The 17421-nt window shown below is 33.7% G+C and overlaps 2 protein-coding genes across 4 annotated transcripts in view; one reads left to right on the top strand and one right to left on the bottom strand.

Moving 5' to 3' along the window:
* The first annotated feature begins 1454 nt into the window (after positions 1-1454).
* Positions 1455-3247, top strand: LOC113505120 (regulation of enolase protein 1-like). Its single transcript, XM_026887652.1, has 4 exons — positions 1455-1549; positions 1849-2058; positions 2324-2480; positions 2851-3247. The coding sequence occupies exons 2-4, from the start codon at positions 1858-1860 to the stop codon at positions 3093-3095; spliced, it is 603 nt and encodes a 200-aa protein (XP_026743453.1). The 5' UTR covers positions 1455-1549; positions 1849-1857; the 3' UTR covers positions 3096-3247.
* Positions 3248-6386: 3139 nt separating this feature from the next.
* The window catches only part of LOC113505174, a 57461-nt gene continuing 46426 nt past the window's right edge, over positions 6387-17421 (bottom strand). For all 3 annotated transcript variants that reach the window (XM_026887757.1, XM_026887756.1, XM_026887759.1), the window contains 5 exons: positions 8942-9098; positions 8100-8640; positions 7729-7791; positions 7170-7313; positions 6387-6534 (listed from right to left, as the gene is read on the bottom strand). In XM_026887757.1, coding sequence (XP_026743558.1) covers positions 6427-6534; positions 7170-7313; positions 7729-7791; positions 8100-8640; positions 8942-9098 — 1013 coding nt within the window. In that variant the 3' untranslated portion in view covers positions 6387-6426. The remainder of the gene's footprint in view (positions 6535-7169; positions 7314-7728; positions 7792-8099; positions 8641-8941; positions 9099-17421) is intronic.

Raw genomic sequence — 17421 nt, 5'->3', positions numbered from 1 at the left:
TGTCGTTTCTATAGATGTATGTAATTTTATATTTTTATTTATAGAATTTATTTTAAAATGATGGTCTTAGTTCTTTTTTTTTTGTTTAGCCATATGACAAAACACTAGTATACTGTTCTATGGCTTCGCGAAGACCTCCCTATAATTCCATGTCGTCATAATGTCTTTTATGAATTTTAACATACACCTTTTTTTAATGTATTTTTATATGTAATTTAATAGTCTGTTTGTAATAAACAAGCTTTCTATCTTTGCGTTTTATTTTGAATCAATTGTTTTTAATCTAACATAACCCTAAATATTCAAAGTAAACATTAAGGATTGGAATAAGTTTGTGAAAATAACGCGCAGTTATCAAATGGAATAATTTATATACGCGGTAATGTATTGTGATCTTTTTAAAATAGGAATTCTTTACTTATTCACACATCTATGTACTTGCTAAGAAGCGCCCTAGTAATATTTACTTAGGATACATTTACCTGGTCTACCTTTACTAAATTTTTTTGAAACTATGTCCTTGTACAAAGTCAAAGGGAGAAAGGTATTAGTACATTGCTTTAGCACTAAAACGGATTTTATGTGGGATACAATAGGTATAGTTTTAGTTATTCTGTACGTATATTTAATTTTAATAGAAAAAGTGGACATGTTTTTTATGATGACGTGGCTCACGGTCTGACGGCTCGCGATCTGATCACGCGACCCCATTTTTAAATTTCCCGCGTCTCAAAAAAGTGACAAAATATGGTCGCAGGAAAGGTAGCGACAAAGCTGAAAATGTTGAGCTACGGCCTTTGCAGTCACTCGTTTGCAGCGACAAATCTGGTCATGTGATAAGTAGTGATAAAGCTCAAAACGTTGAGCTTTTTTACTGGGAAAAAAAAGATCATAGGTAACTAATACACTATAGAAAAGAGAAAAGAAAAGAAAAAATTAAGCAATCGAGACAAGTCGATTTAAATTACATAAAAGTGGTGCTGCAAACGGTCTCTGAGTTAATTCCCGTAAATAATGGAATCGGACAAGGTAAATACTTTAAAACATTTCATAAATATTAGTAAAGTATGGACACAATGTACGTTTAAACCATAATTTTGTTTCCTTATTGTACAGTTTTATCGAGTATAAAATGTACCTTTGTAACTTTTAATCACACTGTTTCTACATAATAGCCAGTTGACAATTAGATTATAGATATTAATATTATTTTTCCGGAAATTTAAAATGGGGTCGCTCGACCAGATTGTCGCTGCAAACGAGCGACGAGCGACTCCATGAGGGCGCGCCAGGTATCGAACGACGAGCGACTGCATGAAGCAGCGACTTTTCGAGTCGCGGGAAATTTAAAAAATGGAGTCACGTGATCGGGTTTGTCGCTGTAAACGAGCGACGAGCGATTGCGTGCGGCTACGCCTATAGTGCCAACTGCTACAACAGAAACAAAAGCAAACGCTAGATGCTAGGCACCGGCTGGCATTTTAACTGTCAAAGCCTTTAAGTTTAAAAAATAACTGTTTTTGTTTAAAAAAAGAAGACGTTTTGCCGGGTAAAGTTTGTATGGTTATAATGATGTTATTTACTTATTTCAAGTCAAATTATTACCTATCTATATTAATGTTAAAAATTTCGTAAACGTTTGATGTTCCACGTTGATGATTCCAACTCACAAGTAGCTAAGTTAATGTTATGAATAATGTCATCACTGTTGTTTCTATGTTGATGTCTATGTTTATTTATAGGATATATGTGTTGTTTTATCTTTATCTACTTCAGATAAACAGAGCATCCTTTCCATTGGAGTATAAATAGCGGAGTATGAGTTAAAAGCTTCATTTTACATTTTAGGTTGACAGTATGGAGTCCAGTAACTTTGGTCGATTAAATTTGAAAGACTTCAAGTGGGTGAATGAACCCAAAGAATGGAAAGTCAATGGAGATGTTCTGGAAGTTACGACAGATGAAGAAGGTGACTATTGGCAGGGGACTTGGTATAATTTCTATCACAATTCTGGTCATATATATGGAGTCGAGATCAGGGATGATTTTTCTTTTACGGTAAGATTGATTTAAATATTAACGCCAAGTTTTCTGTGTGTTGGTGTTGTGGCGTCTTGACTCTCAATTTTTAAACCGTTTTTTTTTAAATTCGGCTTATTTTAATTCATATTTTAGTAATTCAAATAAAATTAAATCCGGTATATTTACGCAAACTACGTTTTTCATTTGCGTTTCACAGTGGGCCTAAGTTATTTATCAAAAAGTACAAATAAAAAAAGTATTGCCAAAGCTAAAATTCATTTTTAATAATATTGTAACACAGGCATGTATCGAAGGTGAATACATCAAACTGTACGATCAAGCTGGCTTGATGATATACCAGGATGAGAAGCACTGGCTGAAGGCAGGCATAGAGTACAACGACGACCAGCCGATGATCAGCAGTGTCCTTACGAACGAACTCTCGGATTGGGGGACAGGTATTATGAACTATTTAATTTTTTCGCGGTTTTTTTTTGTAGTTGTCAATTATTGTTTTTCTGTATCACCCAATTGAATATTGTTTAATGTTTTCTTATTAAATTTTGAAATGAAATGATATCATTTATTTTTTAAGTAGGATATGCCATCGTTTTCACATGTATTTTTGATATTGTTGGGGCCGACGTTTCCTATCTAACTACCATGGGAATGGGAAGAAATTGTCTAAACAAACCCGTTCTGTCAGATATTAAAATTAAATCTAAAACAAGTTGCGTGGTATTTTTCAAGTGTTGTTTTTGTTCCACGTGGCAACCGTATTTAAATATATTTTTTTCAAAGAATTAACTTATTTTTTACAATTTTCAGGTGTATTTACAGGGAACGCAAAGAAATATTATCTACGAGTGACTAGAAAAGGCGACGTGGTTTGCGTTAAGTACTCCACAGATAACAAATTGTGGTTGCTACTTAGATTATGTCCGATGAATTTTAATGGCAAGCCTTGTTTTATTGGACTATTCTGCTGTACTCCATTACGAAAAGGCCTGAAAGTGAAATTCAGTGAAATGTCTCTATCTGTACCGGCTGAGGACATATTGCATTCAAACTAATATTTGATCGTCAATTTAATATTGGAAACTTGGTTTGTCAAAAACAAAAATCATGTTTTAATTTTATCATTTTATTTCTTCTATTCACACTGCCATGTGCGCTGTTAATATTTAAGAATAAAAACGACCAATAAAACAATAATTCTATAAAATATTTTTATTTGAGCGGTATACGATCCGCGATAATTTCTCGATAACTACAAAATTCCTAACTAAAGGAATGTACAGGTTACACACAACTTTGCGTCCGACACATCATACATATATTACAGGCTGTATGTAACTGACAATGAATCACATAATATATGAAAGAAATACATAGTCAGTTAAGTACAGCTGAGACCAGAAAAAATATATTGACTCTTCAAAATGCAACATTTTAAAACTTAAGATCGCGGTACATTTTCTTTGAACAAAGAGTTTTTAAGACTTCAAGAGTACCTACTGTGTTACCGAGTAAAATGGGTTTGCAAAAATCAGATAAACAGTCGCTCATTGTGAACTATAGTTAGGTAAATCTATTGAATTTGGCGACAACGGAAAAAACCTTCATATAATTTGGTCGAGATCACATTTTGTTTAGTCTATATTTTTCCTGGTCCATAACATATTCTAAATACACTTATTACAACAAGGATCTTGGTACTTGGGCGTATTAACCCCCTAACAAGAGATATATTTATACATACATTAAATGTAACCTAAAAATTAAATTAAAAACTAGAAAATGCTATTGTGTTACCCTAAAGTGTCCTTTCCTACATATTTACGCGTAATGCGTAAAAATAAAGATTAAATTAATTAATTAAATAACTGTTATAATTAAATCGTAAATCCCGCGTAAATTATTAATTGAAAACCATAATGGCGTCGCCATTCCACTCATGAAATCAAACTATTATATGCAAAGGTCTTAATTTAAACAGCCACGTGAGACGTCGCATTTTTGAGATCGGACGTATTGATCGACTAATCACGCGTAAATGTGCGTATAAATATGTTATTGAAATTTATGTTTTCTTTATGGGACAAGTTTCTGTATATACCTAATGTATATTTAAAATGAACGACTCCAGCACTAAGTTATTTGATCCTCGTGTAACACAAACATTCAAGTCACATGCACAAAGACACCTAGACTCAGGAAAAGCATTCGTAGATGACACAAACGCTTGTCCTATACGGGGGAAGAACTCGCGACTCATCGCGCACAGTAGGTTTGGCGTGGTAACCTCAACCACTCGGCTATCCGTGCAGTGTGGCTCACATTGATTTTACCGAATATATCTTTAGAGATAATTGTGTTTGAGCAAATCATAGTAAAGCTAGTACGTCTCATTTGATTTCCTTCATGTTTTATACTTTGGAATTAAATGGAATTACTTTGTCATTTACTTGTCCCACAAAAAAATATGTTACAGAGAAAATAAAATGAATATTTCAACTTATAAAATACAACTACATGGCAAAACTAATACCTATATCACATTTCAAACACCACATACTTTACATCATGTTGATTTAATTTGTTATTAACTTTCAATTCTGCTTTTTAAAGTGATGGCAATCAGCTGTTTTCTCTGATTACTTTGTAACAATTCCTGCCAGTGTCGCGTACATAACATTTTTCAAATTGCTGACTTACACTAATGTACCAAATGTTATGAATGTTTTGTGGTCAACCAACCGATCAGCTGATAAAGTTTGACAATGACAGCTAGATAAGACTGAATCTCATTTCAAAACCTCCTTTAGACTTAATGAGATGATGCGACTGTTTATTCACTTATTTGCTTAGTTCACATGTCAGCGTGAGTAAACCGTTACATCATTTAATTATGAATCATGCTCTTGAAAGCTACTTCTTTTAAGTTTTCTTTAAAATTAAATCAACATCTGTATACAGCAAATATTTAACAATACATAGCAACAATTTCTCAACATACTTTAAAAGCGTCGTACAAACGTAGAAGCAGACTGATAAACGTCAAAAACAATAGACAATAACTCTAGGATCATAGACAAATAAACCAAAGAGCTGTTTAGTATACTTGTACCATAGATCGTTGTTTCTTGGTTGTTATTGTCAAAATAGGTACCTAAAGTACTATTTGAGGATTATTTGATTATTATATTTTGATAGTAACTGTCGTGAGAATGATTCATTATTAAATGATGTAACGGTTTACTCACGCGTATTTATCGGGGTAGCCGGACTAGTTTCGGACCCAACCGGAGTCCTTAATCATGAGCAGACGCGGCGGGATCGCGAGTCGAACTGGTCGGGCTACCCCGATAAATACGCGTGAGAAAACCGTTACATCATTTAATAATGATTATTATATTGTATCATATATAAACATATTATTATTCATCCGATACATTTGTTTTGCTATTCAACATAGTCAACTAGGAACTTGAACTGAAGTTACAAATTTAATAGAATTATTACAATATAGATAAAATGTGTACCTCACTTGTGAACTTAAGTCATTAGTTTTTTAACTGAACCTTTCTTAAGTGTCTTTTTTAGGCCTAGTAATAAAAACTGTTTGATTTTTATTTTGCAAGTTTTACAAAAAATATAATTTTGAAATAATTTTTAAGTATTTACGAAAGTGTTAGTTATATTCTATGACACTTTTTGGAATAGCTGTTTCGGATAAAATAGTATTTTTTTCTGATTTTACTGATTTACAAACAGAAACATATTTTTCTATCACTTGATTTAGCAACAATAATTAAAAAGAACTATTGATCAAAGCAATTGATAAATTTCACTTCTTTATAATAATTTCACAACATTTATATACTTATATATACCGTATAGCTCGCTTGATTATTAATCTACCTTTTAAATACGATTTTAACTATTATTTTGCGTAGTATACATTTTGACAATTATAACAATCACATAGATAAAACTAACAGTATATTTTCGGCTTTATTACAAGCTTCTAAGGTTTAAGTTTCAATAATTTCAATACTTAACCATATATTTCGTACATTCAAAGTACTTGCTTGTAATATGTTTTTAGTTGTGCAATCTAATATAGCATTTAAATTGTAAGCAGTATAGTCAAATTTCCTAAATAACAAAATCACATCGATACATGAAATACACATACTTTAGGTCTTTACTGCTTACAAAATAAAGATCAATATACAAAAGCAGGTTTATTTAAAAAACGGTACTATACAATAAATACTTTTACACCAACTCCGGACGAAACGTTTCTGATTGGACAATGCATATCACGTGATGTCGCTGCGTTCTGATTGGCTGTTGTGTTATGACGTCATTATCGCGTTACTCCTACATTGGGTTAACTTAACTGCTTTCTGGCTCGGGGTCCACGGGCTCTGTCTTGATCGAGACCTGCATTTGAGGGGTTGAGGGCAGAGCGGGGGCGATTTTGGACCTCTCCAAATTGTATATCTGAAAACAAAGAGTTGAGGTTTAAGAAATACAGATTCTAGAGAGATGTAATTGTTAATTTGGGCTCTGAATTATAGGATGCATAGATTAAAAACCATGTATTATTTAAAGCCTTTTTAAAATAACTAAAGATTAGTGCGTTCTTGTCACTTAATTGTGACGATTCTTGTTTTATGCGAGTTAATGTTGCATGCGATTTTGAAATGCCGAGTGGTAATTGTCACCAAGCAAAATCCACTGCATATATCGCGGGTTTATCCCCACAAAAAATTACAACTTCCGTCTTTCAAAGAGGGTTCTACGCCTGAATTACACGTAGTGATTAAGGGCAATCAGATTAAGGGAATAGACACTGCACAACACAGGTGTTGTAGTACAAGATTGTGTATTACTGGTTGTTAGACTTTCTAGCTTCTGACTACCCGTAACGACTGTCAAAGATGTATGAATAACAGCCGGGATCTAGAATTTAACGTGCTTTCGGAAACACGGAGGAACTCGTTATGACAAAGATGGTCAGCCATCTACGGACCGATCGCTTTAAGCGTTGTTAGCCTGTGATCGATTACTTTATGCAGTTAAGGCACACATAACTGCATGTTTATTCTATATGCGACATATTAAATGCAAGTTACCTTCATGAACAGCGGCGTGGACAGTTGCGCGACGCTGGTGGCGTGGCTGTAGGAGTCCTCATCAGTGGGCTCGCACACCTTCAGCTTGGGGCAGCGCTTCTTGGAGACCTGTTCCTCATCCGAGTCTGATGGCGGCGGCCGGATCTGAGGATTGGAGGTGGAACGATAAGTATTGGGGCGAAAATGTTTGTAAAGGGTGCATTAGTAGTTTTGGTGATGAATTTGTTTTGTTGTATTTAATTTAGGAGTTCAAGTTGTCAAATAAGTATGTTAGAGATTGACTAAGAAAGTCTGTTTGTGCTGTGCAATTGGGTTCGTTACTTTTGAACAGCTACATCGTCGGGCGGGCGATACGTGACGTCTATAGGTGTATTATGTGAGGGTCAAAAAGTGCTACTTGGCAGTCTATTTTGAATAAGTGCCTTAAAGAACTTAAGTTGGGTTTGAAACTATTCGGACTGTCCCGATAAACGTTCGAATACCTTACGAAAGTTGCTTTAAAATCGTGGCAACAAGCAGTTAGATTTTTAACATGAATAGAAGAAAATGCTGCTCTTACCTTCCTGGGACGACCTGGTCCCCGCTTTTTGGGAGGTGCTGGTAGAGGCGATGGCGATCGAGCCTGGAAATCAAAAATCAAATTGGTAAGATCACTTATTATATTTTAAAACTAAGTTTTACTATAAGTAAAAGGCGGAAAGAATAGTAATTAGTCTACGGACCTTGGTTTCAGTAGTTATATTTTATTTTATATTGCTTAATGGACTTCATCTAGCACGGTTTCTACACACTTATGTGACCATACTGACCATATTGGACCACACTGCTGAGAAGTTTGTTGCGGCGTTTCTTTTCCCTCTTTGCACTTATGAATCGACAACAGGTGGGATAGTCTTTCAAAAATAAGTGTTAATAATACTTAGAACTTACCCTTCGTTTCCTAACCGGCCTGCTGCCATCAGCCGACCTGGTGGTCATGGCCAGCCTCGACTCCTGGCTCTTCTGCGAGCTGGTCGTGACATCAGTCTCCTCCTTCGCCAAGATCCCGCTCATCCTATCCTTGAAATACGTGTCTTCAGCCACTTTCAACGCTTCAAAGCACTTATGGCCTTGTAAGGCATACCGAATGATTTTTAGCACCTCAATGCGGCATAATAATCTGGTGTCATCGTTCATTTTCTTGAATAGAGGGATGAGGGAGTTCATGAATAGTTTGTCGTCATCAAAGTGATCTTCTGGGAGTATGGAATTGGCATCTATCTTGATTTCTAGTGAGTTCGGTGTGTCGATGCATGTCGCTTGGTTGCCTTTGTCCTGAGTCTCGGGCTTGTCATCCGGTTTGGTTTTGAGGTCTAAAGGTTTGTCCATAGTCTCGTTTTTTATTTTTGGGATGTCCTCAGGCGGCGGGTGTTGTGGGGAGTTTGAGATCTCCGAGAATGATTCGTATTTGTCTTGGGAATATCTTGGTTTTCTGAAATTAAAAAGTATATATTTAAGTATTCTTCTATTTTAATGTGGCAGAATTTTAGACCACTGTGGAATAGGCTGTAATATTAAACATACCTATGTTATCAGTTACCTACGTCAATACGCTTCATGTACAAGTCGTATCAGAGATTCAGTGAGAAATCAAGAACAATTTTTGGGCTACTGAAATTTAGCAAAGCATTGGCCGGATAAAATTATAAATACTGTTTGCTTGGTGTTTGGCGGGCAGTGCTCGCTGCAGCTCTTAACAGTTAACAATAGGTGCATGCTTTACTTTCACTTACTTGTTCTGCAAAGCCTTCAGCAAGAACGACATCTGCTGGTGGTACTGGTACCTCCTGCTGCCGGGCGGACACTGCTCCGGCAGCACGCACTTCCCCTGCCTGTACGTCTTCGTGTAAGAGTCGCGGATTGAGCGCCATCGCTTCTGGACCTCTTTACCTGTTGACAAAGATGATTTAGGGGTTAATATCAACGGAAAATGGTTTAAGCATAATTTTATTGACTCCTCCATATATCAAAAACGACGATTGGACTTTTGTTTTTGACTAGCGATAAGTTAGCCAATCACACTTAGTATGGCATAATGCTTTGCCCAGTAAAATAGTACTCTGTGAAATATATCAAGAGTGGAAGAATAAAATAACTCGAAAATAAGTATGTCTGATAAATATATGATCATCGTTACAACAATATTAGATCGAAAAGGAAATAAATGAAGTACTTAAACGTTACTTAGTTTTAAATGACAATCTATTTTCATAACTTGGTAAAGTTAAACCAAAGCATCATTAAGGTTTAAGGGATTCCGAGTTGACCATGTCACATCTATCTGAAATTACCATTCATCGTACTGTACTAAAGTATTCTCAATCTACAAATATTGACATAAAAAGCCAAAACAAAGGCTGTTTATCAAATATTAACTATTGGATACATCAACACGGGCTGGCAAAATTTTGACAGACTTCAATTGGTGTAAAAGAAAACAAAGTCGATGTGGATATGAGGTAATTGAGATATTATTGGTTCTGTAGGTTAAATTACATTTAAGTAAATGAGTGTATAACAATATAATGGTTTCGGTATGGAAGAAGATATGTTGCGGCGACTTCAAATAAAAATACCTGGGATAACGGCAGGGGAATTAATGATGATGTTATGAATGGTTTATATTAATGTTCCTTAATTAACTTTAAACCCAAATTTAGAATAAGTTTAAATAATTTATAATCCATTCAATATTAAATACTGGATTTAAAAGTAAATAAGGTAATCAAATCCTACAATTTACATGATCATCTCAACACTAAATAAAATTGCAATATAACAACAATACATTTAGGAAGCTTGGTCAGAAAGAGACTGTCTAAAAGACTGATATTTTGTCAACTATAGTTAAAAATATCGCTCTTGCCTATACAAAATAGGTAAAATAACCTAAGATTTAAACGATTTCGTAACTCTATTTTAAAACTTCAAACTCGATACATATAGATAAAGGTACATTACGATAATTCGATAAGGCGAAACATTTTAAAGTCGGAGAGGCGACGAGGTCGAGGCGAGTCAAGTTGAAGGCCGAGGTGCTATGCCACGTATTGTTTTGTTACGTCTTACCACGTGTTTAAATACAGTGGTATTATAGAAAAAAAAATCAACCGATTTAAAAAAGTAGGGTGGTTCTCAATTCGTGTTTATTTTTGTGACCCTCTAAATTTCGGACTGGATAAACGAATCTCGTTTATCGTTTATCTTTTTGTTTATCGTGATATAGCTGTCTTTTGCTCCCATATGAATATCATCAAGTTTGGCTAAGTAGTTTTTATTTAGAGACGGTTGTATGATTTTCTTGTTAAAAATATTATATGATACATCAAAGTCTTTACTGCAAAGTAAAGGGACTGATTTTTTAATGTAATACGTGAGGGCTGACTCAACACCCCCTCTTAAAGCACCTATTGACAGGTAGGGAATGAAAACGGGAAAAACTTAGAAAAATTACCTACAAGTCAAGGGGCAGACCGCTTAGTAATAATTAATACTATTGCAGCCTACGAGCGTAAGTGAGATGCCACTCAACGTGTATTGCGCTATCTCTGTCAGTAGAATATTACTTGTTTTTGTGTAGTACTTGATCAATATAAGGTATAAGAAAAGAAAAAGAGGAAAAGATAGAGAATTAACGTCACATTTGTGTGATGGTTCCCTAGGATGGAATCTGCAACATTGTGCTAACGAATCCGGCCGTTGAACCACAAGGCCATCACGAGTATTAAATAAACTGATGTTTGAGAGGCACCGTTCATGTTGTTCCATTGTTTATCATCGGTTATCAAATAATGTTAAATAAAAACACCATGTTTAAACACACTAGGACTTCGTTTGAAATATACTTTCTGCAAGATATAAACCTTTTTTAGTTTCCCCATACATATTTTTTTGTTAAGTTATGTTTTTTGTGGTTTTCAAAACAGCTTCATTTATCTAGCCACATCTTTCGATGAAGCGAATCTGTTGGTTTTTGAAAGTTCTCAAGTAGAAGAGCAGAACAAGACTATTTATGATAGAAACCATTTTAATTGTTGCATGACATCACGCATTCGCACAACATTGTGACATCTCTTACTTTTCTAATTAGATATCCACATATGTATCTATCTATTTTTTTCGATTATCTTTCTCATTAAGTAAGTTTGATTTACAAAGCAAATCAACACAATTTGGCTCAAAAAGAAAAACCCGCCTAAAAATATACTCAGGCTGCGAAATGAATAATTTAGCAATAAAGATTAAATTGTAGAGTAGGTTAGATTTTACAATTAAAATGAGGAAATTTAGCAGTGTGGGAACTTTTCATTATGATATTCGTCAAATGTTGTGTGTGGTGAAACATAATAATTTTAAAATTAATATGATAAGTTTAAGAAGAGAGAAGAGTTGCTAAGTTTGTTTGGTTCAACGTGCTAATCTCAGGAACTATCGAACCGGCTTGAAAAACCATAGTCAGCTTATTCATCGAGGAAGGCTTTATTGTGATACAATTTGACACGGACTCTGTAAGTATCCTTATTTATTTATGTTCTATACGAGGTTGGCTATTTAAGGATTTGTTTTCGATGACGTTTTGAACTCATATTATTGGGCTCTACCTTAATATTATTATAAACAAGCGATATTGTTTGATATACTAATAATATTACGTTTAAGCCCATGATAAACGAACTATCTTATCATTTGTTACCCCACATTCAAAAACTATTTATTATTGGGCATTGACCTTCCTTTTGCTCCCCCAAACGTGAACAAAAACGAACTGGTTGCTGATAAAAAAAGCAAAATCCAGTTTTAAAAACAAAACCTTTATCTATGTATTTATCTATTACCAACAACATGGCGGCTATGCGGGTAATAACTATTCTAATTTAAAAATTGATAAGAATTAAGAACGCAGACAAATACATAAAACCTATTTAAATCTTACGTGGTAATGTTGTCAGCATTGCGCAGTGGGTGCAACATGACGTATCAAGCAGGTGTGTTTTGTTTTTAGGTTGGTATCACCTCGCTATCATTACTATCGCGATAGGTACAATACTTATCAAATATGATAAAATAAAAAAACTTTAATACTCGATCATAACGAAATACGTTATTTTATGGCTGTGTGTAAATACTGGCGTTATATTCAACCTTGTTTTGGCGCGAGATTTCACATTGGTTGTTAAATTACTTAAGCTTCCTATAAATTGGGCCAGTGGTTTGTTTTATTGGTAAATGCGTGTTTCGCGGTACTTAGGGTTAAGTGGTACGGTGCTTTGTAAACAATTGACATTGTTTTGCATCATTCCCGGTACTTCCCGAGTTGCATTTGTTACGAAATTCAACGGTTATTTTTTGAAGACAGTCGCTTACTAATAAACTTTATTTTAAATTGACGTATAAAAGGAGTAGGATCTCGATTCGACGGCTATTTTTAGATTGATTTAATAAAAGTTGCTGTATTAATAACGCGTTTGTATTTTTTAAGTGTGTGAACGTGACTAGCATATTTCGTTATTGATAAATATTATTAAATCTTGAATAGTATGAATAAATTGGCTTATATCTGTCTCACGTCTGTCTCTCTATCTGTTTAATAAGAAAGAGGAAGATGGAGTTCATAAGACATTACTAGTCATATTAGAAAATTGTTTTATAGAAACCTGGGTTTAAATAAGGTTATTTTGGTAAATGACATACAATATTATTACAACTGCTCACTATTTATCACATGCGTTGGCGAAATGACATTTAAAGTCATGACTCAGCCGTCTTGTGCAACCATGCCAACCGTTTGTTTTCAAATGCTTCTTTTAAATCCAAAAATAACTGAATCCATAACATATCTTATATGATATTACTATTACGAAAACTACAAGGGATCTACTACTGGTATAAGCAGTATTATTGTATTTATTTGTGGAAGAGAGATAGCACTCTACGTTACGTAGAGTGCCATCGCTGTCTCGTTCTCTCTCTCTGTCTCTACAAATGCAATGGTCTTAGTTTAAATGGTGGTATTAGGCCTTAAGGTAAAAAAGAAAATAGACCCAGAATATTGGGAAATCGCTGCGTGGAAGACAAATTACTACTGATAAAAAACTGAATATATTTAGCACTAAAAACTTAAACTTCAGCGCCTAAACTAAAAATTAGTTTTAATATACCTGTTGCTCCAAAGATCGTGAGATAATAACAGTTATTTATTTTCCTTTCATCATGGAAAATACTTAGCACGCAATATTAAAAGCAAATACCATTTTTATAGTTCCGATAAAATTGTGTACGAACGTATTTATACAGTGAAATCATCTAAACTAGAATGTTTCAGTTGCAACGGTAAAAACCGGTTTGAACTGGATATCAAAATAAAAATGGCGAACATGTTTCATGTTGTGTATTTAAATTGGTTCATTGATTGACCTTCTCCTTAATTATTTTATTATTATAGTTTTACGAAAAAACAAAAATTATTTATTTATACTTTTGCACATATTGCAAGGATTGTGGATGACTGTTTTCCGACGTTTTGAGTAAAAACATGCACTTGTATTTTATAAATAAAATTAAAATTAGCTAAAAATAGTTTTTCTACATTTAGTAAACATCTATTTTCAGCTAATTTGAATAGAGGAATTCCGGGTTATCATTCTCAAGTATATATTTAATATTTACGTGTTTAGAAATAATGTTATTATTTTATTTCTTTGTTTTCGCTAAACCAGTGTATCTATAGTGCTCTCTATGAATAATTCTAAATCGCTAGCGTATTATTCGTAATATTTCAATCCGTATTTATATTATACAAATCAGAAAACTGTGTAGTTTTTATTGTATTTTCTTCTGTGATTATTGCAGAGCTGTAAAGTCAAACAGATTTACGTATATGTATGGGTAGTGTTCTAGCATATTATCGAATAACTGACATCATCGGCCTAGCCTTTTCCTAACTAGTTTGGGTCTGCCTGATTCAGCTAATACCAGTGTTTTACAAGGAGCGACTGCCTATCTGACCTCCTTAGCCCCAGTTACCTGGGCAACACAAAACCCTTGGTTAGACTGGCTGTCAGACTTTTCAAGCTTCTGACTACCTTGAAACGACTGTCAAATGATGAAGGAAATAACTCGTTATGACAAAGATGGTCACCCATACTACTGACCAACCGCGTCAAGCGTACCTTAACCTGTGATCGATTCATTTATGCGGTTATAGCGACGACCTGTAATAACTGAAAAATAATTCAATAATCTCAGATACGCCTACAAATGTTGAAACAAAATCAAAGTAGCGCAGTGGAAACACGATTAGTCATTACAATGAGGTCATTGTTTGACCTTGACCTGAGCCATTCGAAGGTCAAAGTATAGCTCATGTAAGTACAGGAAAGTTGCCAAAGAAAACTGTAACTTTCGTATGCTTTCGCTCTCGTTCTGCAGTTTGTTTGGTACACTAGATGTTGCAGCTGACTTCGTCCACGAATTTATGAAGTTATGCATTTAAAAAAAATGGATTAATAGTTTTCGTTTGCAAGGTACCTTAAATTCATTACTTTTTTGCTTCTAGTTATAGCGTAAGCCTAATGGGATTATGGGATATAACCTATAATTTAAGAAAAAGGTTTTAAATTTTTCGAATTGGTCTTGGTGTCGGTGCATGGCAATGTCCCGCAATTCTTTATAAGCAAAAATAAAATTAGATTTACCGGCTTGTTTTTGTTCCGTATTTTTTTGTAAGCATTCCAGTAACGAAAAGAAAATACTTCATCTGACATAAGTGTAATAAAATGAATTGTTTCATTAGCAAGTGTTTACGGTAATATTGGACATCTGCTAGTTAGCTAATTAGTTTATTTTGATAATAGACGTAATGACGTGCTGACAAATGTGGGACGGAAAATAGATTTGTCGTTAAAATAGTGTTGATGTAAACAGTTCAACGTATTTTAAAAACCATGTATGTGACTTGAATGTTTGTGAAAACTCTGCGAAACAAAGATCAAAATCTTAGTGCAGGTTGTATTAAAAAAAAAAACTTGGTTACAATGTTTCTTTTTTTTAATTATCTTGGTAGTAATTTGCTTTATCAATTTGCTGAGTTGACTTCCAGTCTTGACAGATTCTATTAAATAAATGCTGTTAAGGTTAATTAAAACACAGTTGTGGAAGCGAGACACCAATTAACTTCGTATAGATCCGTCTCGCTTCCAAATGTACAAAAGATTAACGATACGATTTCGTGGTACAGGCCTAGATTTCATGCCAACATTATGATATAACTTATTATGTAATAGTTCCATCCTGGAGACACTAAGAAGTACTTGAGACCTGCGGAACGGTTCGAGGGTGTCTGGGCGACTAGCGCTTTCTTTTTATTTTAATTTCTGCTATATGATGCAAAGGGGTATTAGTAGTCTTTAACTTAAATTTAAAATTAATGTGAAGCCTGGTTACGATTAATTATGATCTTAAAGTTATGTGAATGTGATTTGAATTTTTGCACAACAGGGATGATGGCTGGGGCTGAATAGTAAAAATCTATTTAGTAGTTACATCGTTAAACGTATTTTTGCCTTCTTCTGAACATTAAAAAATTGTCAAAGATAAACTGCTTTATAGTTTGGGAGAGCTCGTCAAATTGTCATCGTCTTCATTCACGCTATTCGGAAAATTGACGGATGGACGGATTTTTAAAAGAAACTAATTAAATCAAAAATGAAACTTCATGACCTTTTCCATGACAACCAAAATTGTTTAAAACTGCTCGTTTTGGTCCCAAAAACGAATGAATCTGATATGTTAAAATTAAAGATTTAAAATAGTAATAAACAATATTCCGTAAGTTATGTAAGGTGTGCCCTGACCGAAGTAACGCTAAAAGTATAAAACATTAATATTGTTGTTAGGTAGTTTGACTTAACAAAGAATCTATCTAATGAATAGGTTAATTCTGACGGCACGTGTCACATGGCACGTGTAAAAGGGAACTTTTCTTATTACTTATTGAAATAGCTGTTGACTTTTTTCTTTGTTTTTATTACTTTTTAATTTAAAATGTTATCGAAAGTTGACAAAATTATCACTTAAATTAAAGAATAGCTGTTATAAATAGTTGAGAAAATAATTTTTATAAAAAAATAAATACTTGAACATGGCGGCCATTTGCCAATACTACCAACTTTAAAATATAAACAGAAGCACCAACTTTGTTACATAAATAATAATATTATAATCTCGTTATCAATACATTATTCTTTATTATTTATTGCATAATACATATAAATAAAAACAACTATTAACCACCGGCATTTACTAAAAAAAACGATAAAGAAAATCATACGTTTGAATTTAGAAGCATAATATTGCAGTATGTTGTTTAAAGAAAAAAATAAGTTTTTGTAGGTAAAAATATAAAAAACTTTTTTATGATCTGATCTGAATTTGAGGATTCACATTCATTTTCGTGTCAGCAACCAAACTTGGAGTCAGAATCATTGTGAAAATTATAACAAAATTTCAATTCTATATCTTGGTTGCCATGAATATTTTTGTATGAACTCCGTCCGGTTTCAGGCTATTTACATAACACAAGAACATTTAAAACTTTTATTTAGTTTTCATTAGTTATTTTATTGTTTCGTCGTCGTTAACACGGAGCTCGTCGCTTCATCGGTAATCGTTCGTTTTCCAAGGTTTTCTTGGTCAATCTAAAAATATATTGAAATACGTAAATGCATTTGTTTTATTCTTCCTTAGCAACTATAAATGAATATTTTTATACTGTTATTCCTGACGTGTTGGTTGACGTTGTTGTTAATATTCGAGTGAATAGTGATAATTCTGTAAAAGATTCATAAAAAAAGTGTTTTTTTTTAAGCATTTTTATCTTCACATACTTAAAATTCTTAGAATATCATGATTACATGACCGCGCTAATATGTATCAGAAAATCTGGACCGATCGGTAAACTTCTGATAGTCCATTTATTGAGGAAAGCTTCAGGATTTATACCATACACGTAATGATTAATAGGAGCAAAACAGTAATGAAACGCTTTGAAAAAAAAACTATAAAAGAATTCCATAAACACGCAGGTAACAGCTAGTTAATTATATAAATAAATAAATGCGGACAACATGACATACATTGTTCTGAACCCAAGTAAGTTGCTAAAGCACTTGTGTTATGGAATTCAGAGACAACGAAGGAACTACAAATACCCAAA

This window comes from Trichoplusia ni, chromosome 24 (genome assembly GCF_003590095.1).
Source record: "Trichoplusia ni isolate ovarian cell line Hi5 chromosome 24, tn1, whole genome shotgun sequence".
Taxonomy (NCBI): domain Eukaryota; kingdom Metazoa; phylum Arthropoda; class Insecta; order Lepidoptera; family Noctuidae; genus Trichoplusia; species Trichoplusia ni.
This window is presented reverse-complemented; position numbering and strand designations above follow the sequence as displayed.

Coding starts and splice junctions, on each gene's coding strand:
- LOC113505120 (XM_026887652.1), top strand. CDS start 1,858: ATGGAGTCCAGTAACTTTGGTCGATTAAATTTGAAAGACTTCAAGTGG. Junction 2,059..2,323: donor GGGATGATTTTTCTTTTACG/GTAAGATTGATT, acceptor ATTGTAACACAG/GCATGTATCGAAGGTGAATA. Junction 2,481..2,850: donor ACTCTCGGATTGGGGGACAG/GTATTATGAACT, acceptor TACAATTTTCAG/GTGTATTTACAGGGAACGCA.